General features: G+C 35.6%; 1 protein-coding gene across 2 annotated transcripts in view; it reads left to right on the top strand.

Annotated features, from left to right (window-relative positions):
• The window catches only part of LOC133208312 (ATP-dependent translocase ABCB1-like), a 52,621-nt gene that overhangs the window by 12,952 nt on the left and 25,607 nt on the right, over positions 1-14,062 (top strand). For both annotated transcript variants that reach the window (XM_061346099.1, XM_061346100.1), the window contains 11 exons: positions 1,293-1,440; positions 2,750-2,813; positions 5,235-5,426; positions 5,709-5,880; positions 6,835-6,959; positions 7,712-7,883; positions 9,080-9,193; positions 10,177-10,287; positions 11,901-12,026; positions 12,214-12,417; positions 12,808-12,978. In XM_061346099.1, the coding sequence (XP_061202083.1) occupies positions 1,293-1,440; positions 2,750-2,813; positions 5,235-5,426; positions 5,709-5,880; positions 6,835-6,959; positions 7,712-7,883; positions 9,080-9,193; positions 10,177-10,287; positions 11,901-12,026; positions 12,214-12,417; positions 12,808-12,978 (1,599 nt within the window). The remainder of the gene's footprint in view (positions 1-1,292; positions 1,441-2,749; positions 2,814-5,234; positions 5,427-5,708; positions 5,881-6,834; positions 6,960-7,711; positions 7,884-9,079; positions 9,194-10,176; positions 10,288-11,900; positions 12,027-12,213; positions 12,418-12,807; positions 12,979-14,062) is intronic.

The raw sequence follows: 14,062 nt of genomic DNA on the forward strand, positions 1-14,062 counted from the left end.
ATGTGGCTGCCCCATCCCTGGAAGTGTTCCAGACCTGATTGGATGACTCTTTGAGCAACCTGGTCAAGTAGAAGGTGTTCCTGCCTATGGCAGCAGGGTTGGAACTAGATGATCTTTGAGGTCTCTTCTAACCCAAACGATTCTGTGATTCTATAGTTCTATGATTCTCTGATTAAAGAAGCTGTCTTATTACTGATACGGATTCTTAGGAGTCTTCCCTTACTAAGTTATCATGCTAAACACACCCATACTAGTTTTTTGTGAAAGGTAGGGATTTCCATGTTCAGGCATTAATTCCAACACAATTCAAAGGGTGTCCATATACCTAATATTATGTGGTTTTGTCCTCTAAATCAGCTGAATTGGGTACTAATCACACTAATTAAACCAATTAATCAGTATTCAGTCACCTGAGTCAGCAGCAAAGGGCAACTCCATGGCACTGAGGTCACTTAAAATAAAAAAAATGTGTACTAAAAAGTACTTCCAATTCCAGATATTTTTTATTTTCAGTATATTTTTGAAAAGGCAATTTGTTAATATTTAATCAAAGTAAATCTTAGGTCCCCTTTTAGTAATACTGAAATGTTTTGTATTTTGTAGGTTTAGTGTGCATAATGCACAGCAATGACATGTCAAATAACAGAAATGAAACTATGGTCCATGATGCTGGCCAGTGCACAATTTCTCTGCTTTGCTATACCAGCTTGCACTTGAACAATTATATCATACCCCTATAATTTACAGCAGTAAGCTTAGTATTTAACACTAAAAATTAAAGTCAGTGATTTTGTAACGGATGTGCTGAAACTTTAAATTCAATGGCAAGAGGTATTTATGATTCCAGTATGTTTTGATAATATGTCTGGTACATTAGGCATAGTATTTCTGACTGCATAATAATGAATTTACAGTAAAAGTAATTATTGCCTTAATTGTCACAATGACATTAAAATTTCTTATAAATTAAATTGTAAATGGCAAACTTTAAAAGGGCAAATTTCTTATGCCTTACTTTCATATAGCCTTTCTTACCTAGGTGCAGATACTGATGCTTTGAAATAGTATACTCCTCTGGATTTGATAGTTTATAGTATAAAAGTGTTCACATTAGACAGATTTATTCCTGTACCTATAAATATTTTTTTGTAAGTTTAATTCCTATTAAGACAAAGTTGTAGTTTTGTAACACTAGGTGTACAACTGATAGCTTTTTCTTGACTTTGTAGACATAACATCGTGTTGGCATTCTGATAGCCCTGATTAGAATTAATTTCTCTTCTCACTCACAGTTTAGATACTCCAGTTGGTCAGATAAATTACTAATGATACTAGGCACTCTCTTGGCAATAGCCCATGGAACCAGTCTCCCTGTTGCGATGGTAATTTTTGGTGATATGACTGATAGCTTTGTTGCTTCTGGAGACTCAGATTTTCCAGGTAAGAATATATCTGCTATGAAGAGAACAATAACTCATATCTGGGAAAGAGCTAGGGAGATTCAAGCCTTTTGACAGGACATACTGATGTCAGAAACCCCAGCTTGCTACTGCTCTCTAATGTAAATTAGTAACTCTTGTGTTTGTTGTAATAGAGATACCACTATGGATTTTCTTTTTTCTCTGTATTTTTAGTTCATGCATTAGTAGGTTTTACTTTTAATTTTTTTCAAATGATCCACTACAGTGTACATTCAACAAATCATTTAACTGTGGCTGTGATAAATAGAAAGAGGCTGGTTTTCCAACTCTTCAGCATGAGTTCCTGTTGATTCCCTTGTATGGAATCTGACAATTATAGTTCTCAAGGTGAATCGGATCAGTAAGTAGGTCTAATAGAAAATTTTCTACCAAAAATAAAAGTACTAATTTTTAGCTTGGATCAGTTTGTTGAATAGCCTTATTTGCTGAATCATGAGTAGCAAATCAAACACAAAGTAGGGGCGGCATGTACTGTGGAATACAAAAGGGAAGAGTGATACTGTCACTTTGTTATCAACAAACAGTTAAACCAAATTACATTGTTCTCTGAACTCACACATTAGATGTTAAACTAGTAAACAGCTTTGTTGCCTGAAATATTACCCAATAACATTTTATTAAACATTTTAATAAAAGCCTATGGTGATACAGAAAAAGATAAAGGATGTGACTATCTTCTACCCTACATCCATTTTTGCTGTTCTTAAGCTGCTGTGAGAAACCTGGGCATACTGCCTTTATCAGAACAAAGAATTCATTATTTTCTCCTTCCCAAGTACAATAAATTGATCAGATTTTTAATGGTGCAAATGCAAAATGCTGCAGCTGTGGTCTTCTCAAAACTTTTGTCACTAAGTTCTCGGGGCGGGCATTATAATTTTAGGGCCAACACCAACATTAGAGCCACTGTTTTCATAATGGGTTAAGCTATTTGCAGGTACTAATTTAATGTCATTGTCTAGGTGTTTTTAATGAGTTTTTGCATTATACAAATGCCCTATATTTAAAAAAAAAAACACCAAACCAACCCAGACTGAGGCTTCCTGAGGCTAACTTTTAATCTCAAGTTACACTGATGTAGCTTAATAGTCAGTGGAGATATGGCAAAACTTATATTAGTAAGGTTCATTCATTTTCATTTTTTTATTTTCAATCATCTTGATTCAAAAGGAGATGTAACAACTAAAATTTGCTGAACAGCATGCAGGAAAGCAAATCTGTTAAAACTTGCTAAATTAGAAGTAGTTATGTTTTTCTTCCTTTCTAAGGAAACAACACCATGATGAATTTCTCTTTAGATGCTCTTAACAAGCTGGAAGAAGATATGACCAGGTAATTTGAAATTGGTATTTCTTCTTTTTTTAATGTAGGCATGTTTCTAGTCAAGCCATTCTTCTCCCACAGATGTTTTGAATGCTTTAGCATGAAAGTAATGGTTGATTCTTGAATATTCCCAGCCATTCCCAGCAACTTTCCTGTAATCTGTTGCTTTCAGCCATACCACCCCTTTTTCAGGGGCGCTTTGGGTCCCAATGTGTTTGTATTCTCTTCTTCCTTTATTTCCCTGTGATTTTATAAAAAGTAATTGTTATGCTAAAAATTATATTGATTATTATCCATCAATTCCTTGAGCTGATGAAAAATTGATATTGTAGAGTAGTCAGTTCCTGAAGGACTGCACCCATGTAGAGGACCCACACTGGAGCAGTTCGTGAAGAACTGTAGCCTGTGGGAAGGACTCACGTTGGAGAAGTTCATGAAGAGCTGTCTCCTGTGGGAGGTATTTGGGTTTTTTTCTCATTATTCTACTCGAGTTTGATTGGTAATAAATTAAATTCATTTTTTCTGCAAGTCAAGTCTGCTTTGCCAATGACATAATTGGTGAATGGTCTCTCCCTGTCCTTATCTCAACCCACAAGCTTCTTTTATTATATTTTTCTCTTGCCTGTCCAGCTGAGGAAGGGGAGTTACAGAGTGGCTTTGGTGGGCAGATGGCATCCAACCAAGGTCAACCTACCACAAACTTCATACATGCCACCTTATCTTTTAGACATTAAATCTGAAAGTACAGGTATGAATAAAAAGTAGGCCGAGTTTCTCTTTAGAAACAAATTGTTGAATAAGGAATGGAGCACAGGAATAAGTTCTCTTTTCTAAAGTTTCTACATAGAACCTTGACTTAGGATGTTCACTGGTTTGAAGAAGCAGCTGTTTGTACCCACTCGTTGTTTCTCTAACAATGCCTTCCAGCAGGTCAAATAGTAATAAAAACTTTACAAGGGCGAAGCTCTCACATGTGTGTTCAAGTATCGAACTATACATGTAAATTTTGTTGTGCTTGTTATTCAAACAACAGTTTTCCTAAAACCCAACTATTTCTCAAGAGAAAAAGAATCATGGTTTTACAATGCAGTGAGCATTTACTCTCTGCTCAGTTTCAGCCGTGAATTTACAGAATGTATTTCATCAGCATGGAAGCTGGTGAAGTTATCAATCCCTTTTGATACAATTTGTCATGAAGCAAAGTCCAAGCATAAAGCAATTATTTAAGTGATGTAACGTTATAAAGTAATTGCCTAAAGTAATTACTGCTGAATTTTGCAGCACTGTTCTTGGGTTTAGTTTGATAGTTTCTGTGTAGAGCTTTAATGTTGCTCAAGATGATCAAGGTCAATATTTAACTAACCAGCATTCAGTTAGACATTAACCCATTTTTATAAAACTGTTTAGATGTAGTTCATTTCATAATGAGTATAGTTGCAAAGTCCCTGACTAAACTGTGTGATATCTTAGCCACAAAAAAGGCTGCATTAAAATTTGAAAAGTTTACTATATAAAGCCTTTTTGTGTGTGTGTGTGTGCAGAGCATTTGCACACAGATTCCTGCCAAGTTTCATGGGCTGCAGTTCTAAGCATACTGATTCTGTAGCCATTGATTTTGGTCATGTTTTACATCAGTTACATTCTTCTGGTATAGTTCTAGTTTAAGTTCACCTGTAACTGATTCTGATGTCAATTCTGAATGAAGTCAAGCCTGTTTTGATTCTGAACAGTTTAAAACTGTGGCTCAAATTTAGTTGCAGTTTGAGAAATATAGGGGTTTACACACTCCTTGGGTTTGACTTGACACCCTGCTCATAGCACAGAGCGGAATTAATTTAAAAGTCAAATACCAGCTATGAATAAAATAAATAAATAAATAAATAAAAATTGTTCTAATGGCATTTGCTTGCAATAGATGTATGTATAGTGATGCTGTATTCTCAAATCAGGAAATGTTTACAACATCCATGCATCTATATATTTATATAGACAGGCATGTTTTCTGATATAAATGTGTTTGTAACATGGGTATATTGTATTAAGTATGTCTTTATGTGCTGAAACAAAAATGTTATGGAGTTTTTGAAAAAGACCATTTAAGCGAAAAGGGTATTGTATCTGAAACGTAGTTCTGAAATAATCTTATGAGAAAATATATACTATAAAAAAAAAGTAATTTCTAACAGTAGCTTCATTTTATTTATTACATATCTGAAAATTGATATTAAATACTACCCATAGAAAATTTGACAAGTTTTAGAGAGACGTGTAAACTCTAGTATAAACGTATAAACTCTAATTAATGTCTAAAAGAGAAGTAGTAAGCATCAAGCTAAATACAGACTAGTGAGGTAATTAAAACTAATTTCAAAGAATCTTGACCTTATTTTTTGGGTTTCGTTTTGTTTTGTTTTATTTTTTTTCTTTCAGATATGCATATTACTATTCTGGAATAGCAGCTGGTGTTCTTCTTGCTGCTTATATCCAAACTTCATTTTGGACCTTAGCAGCAGGCCGGCAAATAAAAAAAATAAGACAAAAATTTTTTCATGCAATTATGAGACAGGAAATTGGATGGTTTGATATAAATGATGTGGGAGAACTTAACACTCGTCTTCTGGAGTAAGTATACTGTACCTTTCCCAAAGTTATTTTCTCTTATTAAGCATGAATGAATTACATTTTTTTTAATGATGATTTTTAAACTGAATTATTTAATTGTGAAACTAAATTTCATTATTTTATTGTCAAATTACAAGTTTTCTCATGGAGAGTCTTAGAGACTGAACTTCTAATACTTCTGATACTGGACTGTCGCAATGATACAGAAAAGTATTTTGATAAGTTCCCTCTGAGGAAGACTGAGGCCCAGCCTACATATTTTGGATGTGATTTGTTTTACAGTGATGTCTCCAAGATTAATGACGGAATAGGTGACAAAATTGGAATGCTTGTTCAAGCTCTAACAACATTTATAACAGGATTTATTGTTGGTCTCATAAGAGGATGGAAATTAACCCTTGTAATACTAGCAGTCAGTCCTGTCCTGGGACTCTCAGCAGCCCTCTGGGCAAAGGTAGGTTAACATACATTCAGTGTTAGGTTTTATATTGAAGAAAGCTAGTGAAAAAAATCTACATATCTGTAGTTCTTGCTGTTAAAATTTATTGCTTAGAACAGTTATAGCTTTATAGACAACTTCTGTGTACATAAGATCTTAGATGCACTCTACATAAGTACCCTCATGTTGTTTGAATATTATAACTCCTGTAGACTGGACAGAGTTGTTTGATTTGAAGCTGTTTCTGCCTTTATAGTGTATTTTTTATATAGAAAATGAAGCAAGATATACAGGTAGAATCCATATCTGTAACTGTTAAACTTCATACACGAGTACTTGTTCTGTTGGAAGGAATAATTGCACGAATAAGTTAATAAATTAGACCAAGCCTCGGTCTCAGACAGAGTTTGTTTTCAGATTTATAACAGCTTTGGTAAGAAAGTTTAGACTTAGGTGAGAGAAGTACTAAATTACCATGAGTTTGGAGTGACTTGCATTTGTAGTTTGGAAGCTTTCAGATTTTTATAGTATTTTATTTCCCTTATATTTTGAAGATCATGTAAGCATTCTCTGTCTTGAGTGAATATATTGTAGAAAAGGTAAGAGTAGAGAAGCAAGCATGTGCTACGTATGTCTACTGGCTAAGAGTCTTCATGGGCAGTGGCCAACTAGTGTAAACTATAGAGCCCTCAGGCTAAGGTAGCCAGAGATGAGACCTAACTGGGGAGAACCACACTCAGTAGGAGTAGTTATCTAATCTCCTGCACTGGGCAAAAGCAAAGTGGAAAAAATTCATTTCTTAGTGTTGAGAATAAGTAATGTTGAATTATTTGATATTGAATATTCTGCACTTACACATATAAAATCAAAAGGCTTCACATTGGAAGAAAGTAACGGTGATAAAAGCCATTATGAAGTGCTTGAGCTCATTCTGTTTTTCTTAAGTCAAAATGTTTGATCTTGTATTAGGTTCTCTCTGCTTTCACTGACAAAGAACAAGCTGCATATGCAAAAGCAGGTGCTGTTGCAGAGGAAGTTCTGGCAGCAATCCGTACTGTAATAGCTTTTGGAGGACAGGAAAAAGAAATTAAAAGGTAACAGCAATATTTGCTTTAATCAGCTGATTTTAAAGTATTTGCTTCAGATGGCTTGAAATTTTCTTGTATCTTTGCTGTTGAAAATCTTTCAAAATGGGGAAGCCTTTAGCTTCCTGTGGTTTTAAGTAATGGGAAATTTTCTGTTACAGCCTATTATAAGTTTCACTACATGCTGAAAGACGATCAGTTATTTTTCTAGAAAATGTCAAAAGCAGTTGATATATTGTCTCTACTCTAGAAATGTGCAGACTACTTTAAACATCACATTGTGTCAGCTTTAGACAAAAAAAAAAAAAGGCCCTGCCATGAGAGGAGATGATGGTATCCTTGGTAATATGATTACTCAGTAATTGTTGTGAAGGTACTAATAAGCAATGTCTCTGTTTCCACTATGCTATAAAAAATCATTCCTATGATATATTTTAACCTTTTATCTGAAGCTAACAATTATAATCTCAAAACCTGTCACAAATGGTTCGTGATCAAAGTTCAGTGACCTGCAGTTTATTTAAGGAACCTGAATACCAGTTGCTGAACTGCGATGCCCTTTCTTTTCTGTATACCAGGTTGACTGTGTTGGCCTTTTTGTGAGTTACCTTAAAGTCCCTGTGCCTGACTGCCTTTGTACTTATTTTGCACATCTTGGTGTACTTTGTGAGTGTTCTTTTTCTAATTGATCTACAGAGGTTTTGGTGATGTGTGCCATGGTATAAGTCTGAGTCGATTTTGAACTTCTATCTTTCTTCCAGATACCATAAAAATTTAGAAGATGCTAAACGGATTGGAATAAAAAAGGCTATTACAGCTAATATTTCTATGGGTGCTGCTTTCTTACTGATATATGCATCATATGCTCTGGCCTTCTGGTATGGAACTACCTTGGTCTTAACTGATGATTACACTATTGGCAAAGTTCTTACGGTAAGTATTAATGAGTAAATTCACAGTAATAGTGAGGAACACTAAAGAAAATAAAATTCTTCTCTTCATGTAGCAATAATTCCAATTTTGTATGAGTTATCTAACAAATATGGTAACAACAATGACTTTGTTAATAATGATGAAACTCAGCCAGTAGACCTCATATATGTGTATGTATCTGTAAGTATTTTTAAAAGTACCTGTTTTGTTTATGGGTCACTGAAGTTTGTGAAAAATGTCTCTGGTATGTATTACTGGCTCTTTCGAACCTGCCTATTTTTTTTTTTTAAAGACAGGCTAGCACATGGAACATCTCACTGAGGTTCATGCCCTTGTATGTGATTTTTTCAGTTCTAATTATTTTCATTTTTTTCAGTTCTAATTATTTACAATTTCTGTTGCCTATGTTGTAATTCATTGGAATGGTGCTTTTAGAACAAGAACGGGAGGGTGTAACCTTATTAAGGTTCACATCTGTGAATGGCCACTGTTGGAGAAAAGATGATGGGTGTGATGGACCTTTGCTCTGACATACTATGGCTGTTATTATGATCTCCAAGCACTGTGGTTTTATTATTTTGTTTTGATACTAGCTGAAAGTAATAAACTACGCTTCACTGAAAATAACTTTTTTTTTTATTCTGCTTTGTTTAATTTTTCTTCTTGTTTGTTTGTACTCATTCTCTTTCATTCCAGGAGAGGGACCCTTTATTACTTTGTGATTAAGAAACCGGATTTGCATACTTTATTTCACTGTCACTTTGAAAGCAGAATGATAGTGCTTTGCATCTTGTCTTTGTTTCATTGGAAGATACACAATATACTTTCTGGGCTTTGGAACATCTTTTTGCCAAAGAATTAACTAGTACAATAAATCCTGAGACATCAAGTGTAATTATACATTTTTTGCCATAGAACTTACAAATCTCAGACGCTTTTTCACTTTTATTAATATGTTTGCAACATTCACATTGTCCATGAACTCAGTTCTCAGCTGAATCTTAAAAAGTCTTTTTCTTAGAGTTATTCTTTGTTCAAGAGAGACACTTCAATTTTTTTCCTTGAATTCTTCATTCCTTAAACTTCCCTTAACATGCATGGAGCCTCCTGACCCAAAGATATCTAATGTAAATAAATAAATGTAATTCTGTGCTTGAATAAGTATTTAAATATGCCACCATAAACATTTATTTCAGGTCTTTTTCTCTGTATTGATCGGAGCTTTCAGCATTGGACAGACTGCTCCAAGCATAGAGGCATTTGCTAGTGCAAGAGGAGCTGCTTATGCAATCTTTAATATCATAGACAATGTGAGTATCTTTGCCCTTACTCTCATTTCAAAACTGAGATACTATTCTTTTTAAAGTACAGGCAGTATTAGAAAAATAACAATGTGTAAAATAAACAGAATTATAAACATATAAGCAGATAGACTGTATTAGTCAGTTCCTCTTTGTCTTCTAGACTTATCAGTCGTTACTTCAAAGGTAAAAGTAGATCTCTGAATCATTTAATGTTGGAGGCATCCTCTAATGTTTTATCATGAAAGGCACATCTATGATGCAATATAGAGATGTAATTACAAATGGCGGAGGTATGTGAGCATAGGTTTCAAAGTATCATTGTCACGACCAGTAGTGTGAGCATTGGCAGATCAATAAAACACAGCCTGGTAACCTGGATGTGTACTTCAGTTGCCAAGGGAGTCTGAAGTCAGGGAAGCTGTGATTTTACTAACTAATGAAGCTCTATGAAATGTAATTGCATATTTTGGGTTACTGTTAAGACATGCTTCAGCTTGTAAGCCCACCCTGGATGCAAAGAAAAGCAGTCATAATTAAGAACTCTCTTTCTGCTTAATGGTCAGTGAATTGGTTCTTTCTTACGCATATTGTTTCAGCAAAAAGGGCAAAGGTATAAATGAACGGTGTATGAATGCTCATTAGAATGGCCTGTTCAGGTTAACCGTCAGGCCGTGAAATAAATCTGAAATTATGGCAAGCTGTGGTACAGTCTTAAGGACAATAAATACTAAATCACACAAAAGCTTAAACGGAGAAGTTATGACAGTGTTCTTGCATAAGCTCGTGAATGTAGTAATGAGGCAGCAAAACATCATGCAATTTACCTGTTTCAGAACTCTGATCTTAATGGCTGTAAAATTGCACTTAATAGCTCTGCAGAATAACAGTGCACTCTAGGACTGCTTTATGAAAGAAATCCTCAGGAAAAAGCTTTGGTTGGATTTTTTGTTTGTTTGGTTTTATTTTAATTTGTGTTTTATTTTGCACAGGAACCTCAAATTGACAGCTATTCAGAGGCAGGTCACAAACCAGACCAGATTCAAGGGAACTTGGAATTCCAAAATGTTTACTTCAATTATCCATCCAGGCCAGATGTTGAGGTACTGTAAATGAAACTTTATACACATTACAGTTAAACGTGGATCATTTATTAGAAAAAAAAAAGCAACATAAGTAACATTTTGTCAGAAATACAACTATTCCAATTTGATTCACTAGCTTATATAAAACAACTCTGCCATCACAGGGATTTTAGCTAGAGTTATTTACACTTTATCTAAACATGTCAAGTTTTCTGAGTAATTTTCTGCCTAAAGCTGTAGTCAGTGTGGCTATGCAATAAACTTAAAGATTTATTGCTATCAGAATAAAAATTTATGCATCTAACCCAAGTGGGTGTGTACTGTAATAATAGGGATGACATAGTGGATTTCAAAGGGACCTGCAATACAGCTCTGCTAAGAATCTATCAGATAATGAAAGCAGATCCACCAAGGGCTTGTTAAATATAGAGATCAGAATCTGTATTTGTTTTTCTAGACAAAGTTTGCTTTTTAAAGCACTGTCATAAATCTAGAGGCTTAATATAGTGGAGGTAGAAGACATTTGAATGATTTATGAAAATATTTTCATGAAGAGTGTCTTTGTACTATGTAACTATTTTCTTCCCTGCATTGAAGGAAAATCACTTACCTGGATAAAGGTATCTTCCTTATTTTTGACAGGCAGAAAGACACAGAGCTTTCTTTTTAAGCCAATCTCACTCATAAATATGTTACATATTTTGGGGTTTCCTTCTATCAAGAAAGTGAATTAAGTCAATGTGCTTATTTTTCTTCATATACAAATATAAATGAAAAGATAACTATTGATCTCAGTGGATTATTTTATAAGTTTATACAGGTATTATATGAATAGAGATCTCTCCCCCATGGATTCAAAGATAATAATTATAGGAAGTTAAGGCTACACAAAACATTTAGTAATAATTTCATAACTTATAGTAATACTAATTTCATAAATTATAGTAAAGAAAAAATTTACAGCAAAATAAGACATACTAAATGTTAGTATTTATCTGTGCCTCTTAGAAACATAAAATCATAGAATAGTTAGGGCTGGAAAGGACCTTAAGACCATCTAGTTCCAACCCTCCTGCCATGGGCAGGGACACCTCACGCTAAACCATCTCACTCAACGCTTCGTCCAGCCTGGCCTTGAGCACTGCCAGGGATGGAGCAGTCACAGCCTCCCTGGGCAACCCATTCCAGTGCCTCACCACCCTGACAGGATAGAGTTTCCTCCTTATATCCGATCTAAACTACCCCTGTTTAAGTTTGAACCCATTACCTCTTGTCCTATCACTACAGTCCCTAGTGAAGAGTCCCTCTCCAGCATCCTTATATTATATTTTGGTTATGGGTAGTAATCATTATTATTTTGCCATATGAATGGGTCTATGATATGGATAACGATGAAATGTGTTGTATAGTACATTGAAATCAGATCAATTGTGAGGTAAATATGAAGAAAATTAAGCTGAACTCATTAGTTATTGAAACTTTAAATGTCCATATTTATGAATGGGGTTTTTGTATGCGATTCTGCTATAAATATGAATGCTATTTCACTGTAGTCTTTAAAGTTTCTTTAAATTTACACTGACATTTTTACATACTGTTATGGTTTTTGGTCACCTTTCTTACATATGCAGATACTGAAGGGCTTGAATCTCAAGATTAGCTCTGGCCAGACAGTGGCCCTGGTTGGTGGCAGTGGCTGTGGGAAAAGTACAACTGTTCAGCTCATCCAAAGATTTTACGATCCCAAGGAAGGCAGGGTAAGATACCTCCAGGGAGATGACACTGTCTATCACAGCTGTTGGAAGTCTGGCTCTCACTACTCCTCACTGCCCTTGTTCCAGTGACACAGTGAAGTCTCTCCTAAAAGCGTGTGCCAGCTTGGGGAGAGAAGATCCTTGACCAAAACACTCAGTAAAAGATTTTTGTCTGCTTCATTTTGTTTAGGTTACCATTGATGGGCAGGATATTAGGTGCTTAAATGTGAGATACCTGCGGGAGATTATCGGTGTGGTGAATCAGGAACCCGTGCTATTTGCTACTACTATTGCAGAAAATATTCGTTATGGCCGTGAGGATATCACCATGGAAGAGATTGAAAAAGCTACCAAGGAAGCAAATGCTTATGACTTCATCATGAAGCTACCCAGTGTAAGCAAAGCAGCTGTCCTGCTGAAGTAATTTCTCCTAAATGTTCTTGTGCCAAGCAGTTCCTTAGAAGGAATTCTCATAAACAGCAGAAGCTATCCGTGGAGCTCTGAATATGCAGAGCTATCCAGAGCTTCCTCATAACTTTTGAGAATAATGTTCATTTTATATCCTTAGGTTATGACTTGGTGAGCATTTGAAGAACTATTAGAGTTCCAGGGACACAAAAGATTAGGCAGGTATATCCAAGTAGCTGTGTATCCTGTAGTGGTTTAGCGGAAGGAGACACTGCTGGGGATCCTGCTGTTGATGTCGCTTTTCTTTACACTGTCTTTCTCTGTTGAAAGGACTGTGCCACTCAGTGTTTTGGAAATGTGTGTGATTGTCTTGTAGAAGTTTGAAACCCTCGTTGGAGAAAGAGGGGCACAGCTGAGCGGAGGCCAGAAGCAAAGAATAGCAATTGCCCGAGCTCTGGTTCGCAATCCTAAAATTCTTCTGCTTGATGAGGCAACATCAGCTTTGGATACTGAGAGTGAAGCAGTTGTGCAGGCAGCACTGGACAAGGTCAGTAGGCTTCTAAAATGAAGCAGATAAGGAGAAGCTTAATATTAACCTTTTTTTTCTCCAAAACATTTGTTGAAAAAGCTGCAAGAAACAGACTCTTAAAACACAAAAGGTAAATTTGGATTTGGCAAATATTCATTATACAGAGAATTTTGTAGGTCCTGCAGGTATTACAAGAGAGGAATCTTTTCTTTTGAGTAAGAAGATGGAATTGAATTTTCTGTGTTTTTAACTTTAATTCAACATTTTCTTGGTGTAAATGCTGTCTCCTGTGCTTATCTTAGTCACATGCATATTGTTGTTAATCACCTGCTTACTTAACTTCTGTTGAAGACTGACAGACGTGGTAAGTGCTACCATCATGTCGCAAGTGATTGTAGCAGTGACTTGGCAGGACATGCTCCAGGGGAGAATTTGCTTCACTTAAATACTTCTTGTTTTGTTCCTAATGTAGAGCTGTCTCACTAAGGCACAGCTGATCCCTGATACAACTCAGGAGTCTCTATATTCATACTGGGGCTATACCCCCAAATGGCATTCTGAAGTTGCTCAATCATATTCTGCTTCCCACTGATGTTGGATAAAGACAGTTTGAGGAGAATTATTACTATAAGTACACTTAGTAGAGAAGTTATTTTTCTTTGTCACATTATCTTCTAAATTTGGTTCCTCACAAACCTTTGCAGAAGACCTAGGGACTCCTACAATCACAGAATGGTTTGGGTTGGAAGGCACCTGAAAAGATCATCTAATTGAACCCTACTGCCATGGGCAGGGACATCTTTCACTAGACCAGGTTGCTCAAAGCCCGTCCAGCCTGATTTTGAACAATTCCAATGATGCAGAATACACGACTTCTCTGAGCAGCCTGTTCCAGTGTCTTATCACCCTCACTATAAAAACTTTCTTCCTTATATCCAGTCTACCTTTCAGTTCAAAACCATTGTCCCTTGTCCTCTTACTACAGTACCTGGTAAATAGTCTTTCTCCACATATGCTATAAGTCCCCTTTATATAGCAAAAGGCCACAGTAAGGTCTCCCTGGAGCCTTCTCTTCTCCATGCTGCACAACCCTAACTCTCTC

Source organism: Neopsephotus bourkii, unplaced genomic scaffold, assembly GCF_033783945.1.
Source record: "Neopsephotus bourkii isolate Nb327-2 ecotype Australia unplaced genomic scaffold, CSIRO-AGI_Nbou_v1 NB_257, whole genome shotgun sequence".
Classification (NCBI taxonomy): Eukaryota; Metazoa; Chordata; class Aves; order Psittaciformes; family Psittacidae; genus Neopsephotus; species Neopsephotus bourkii.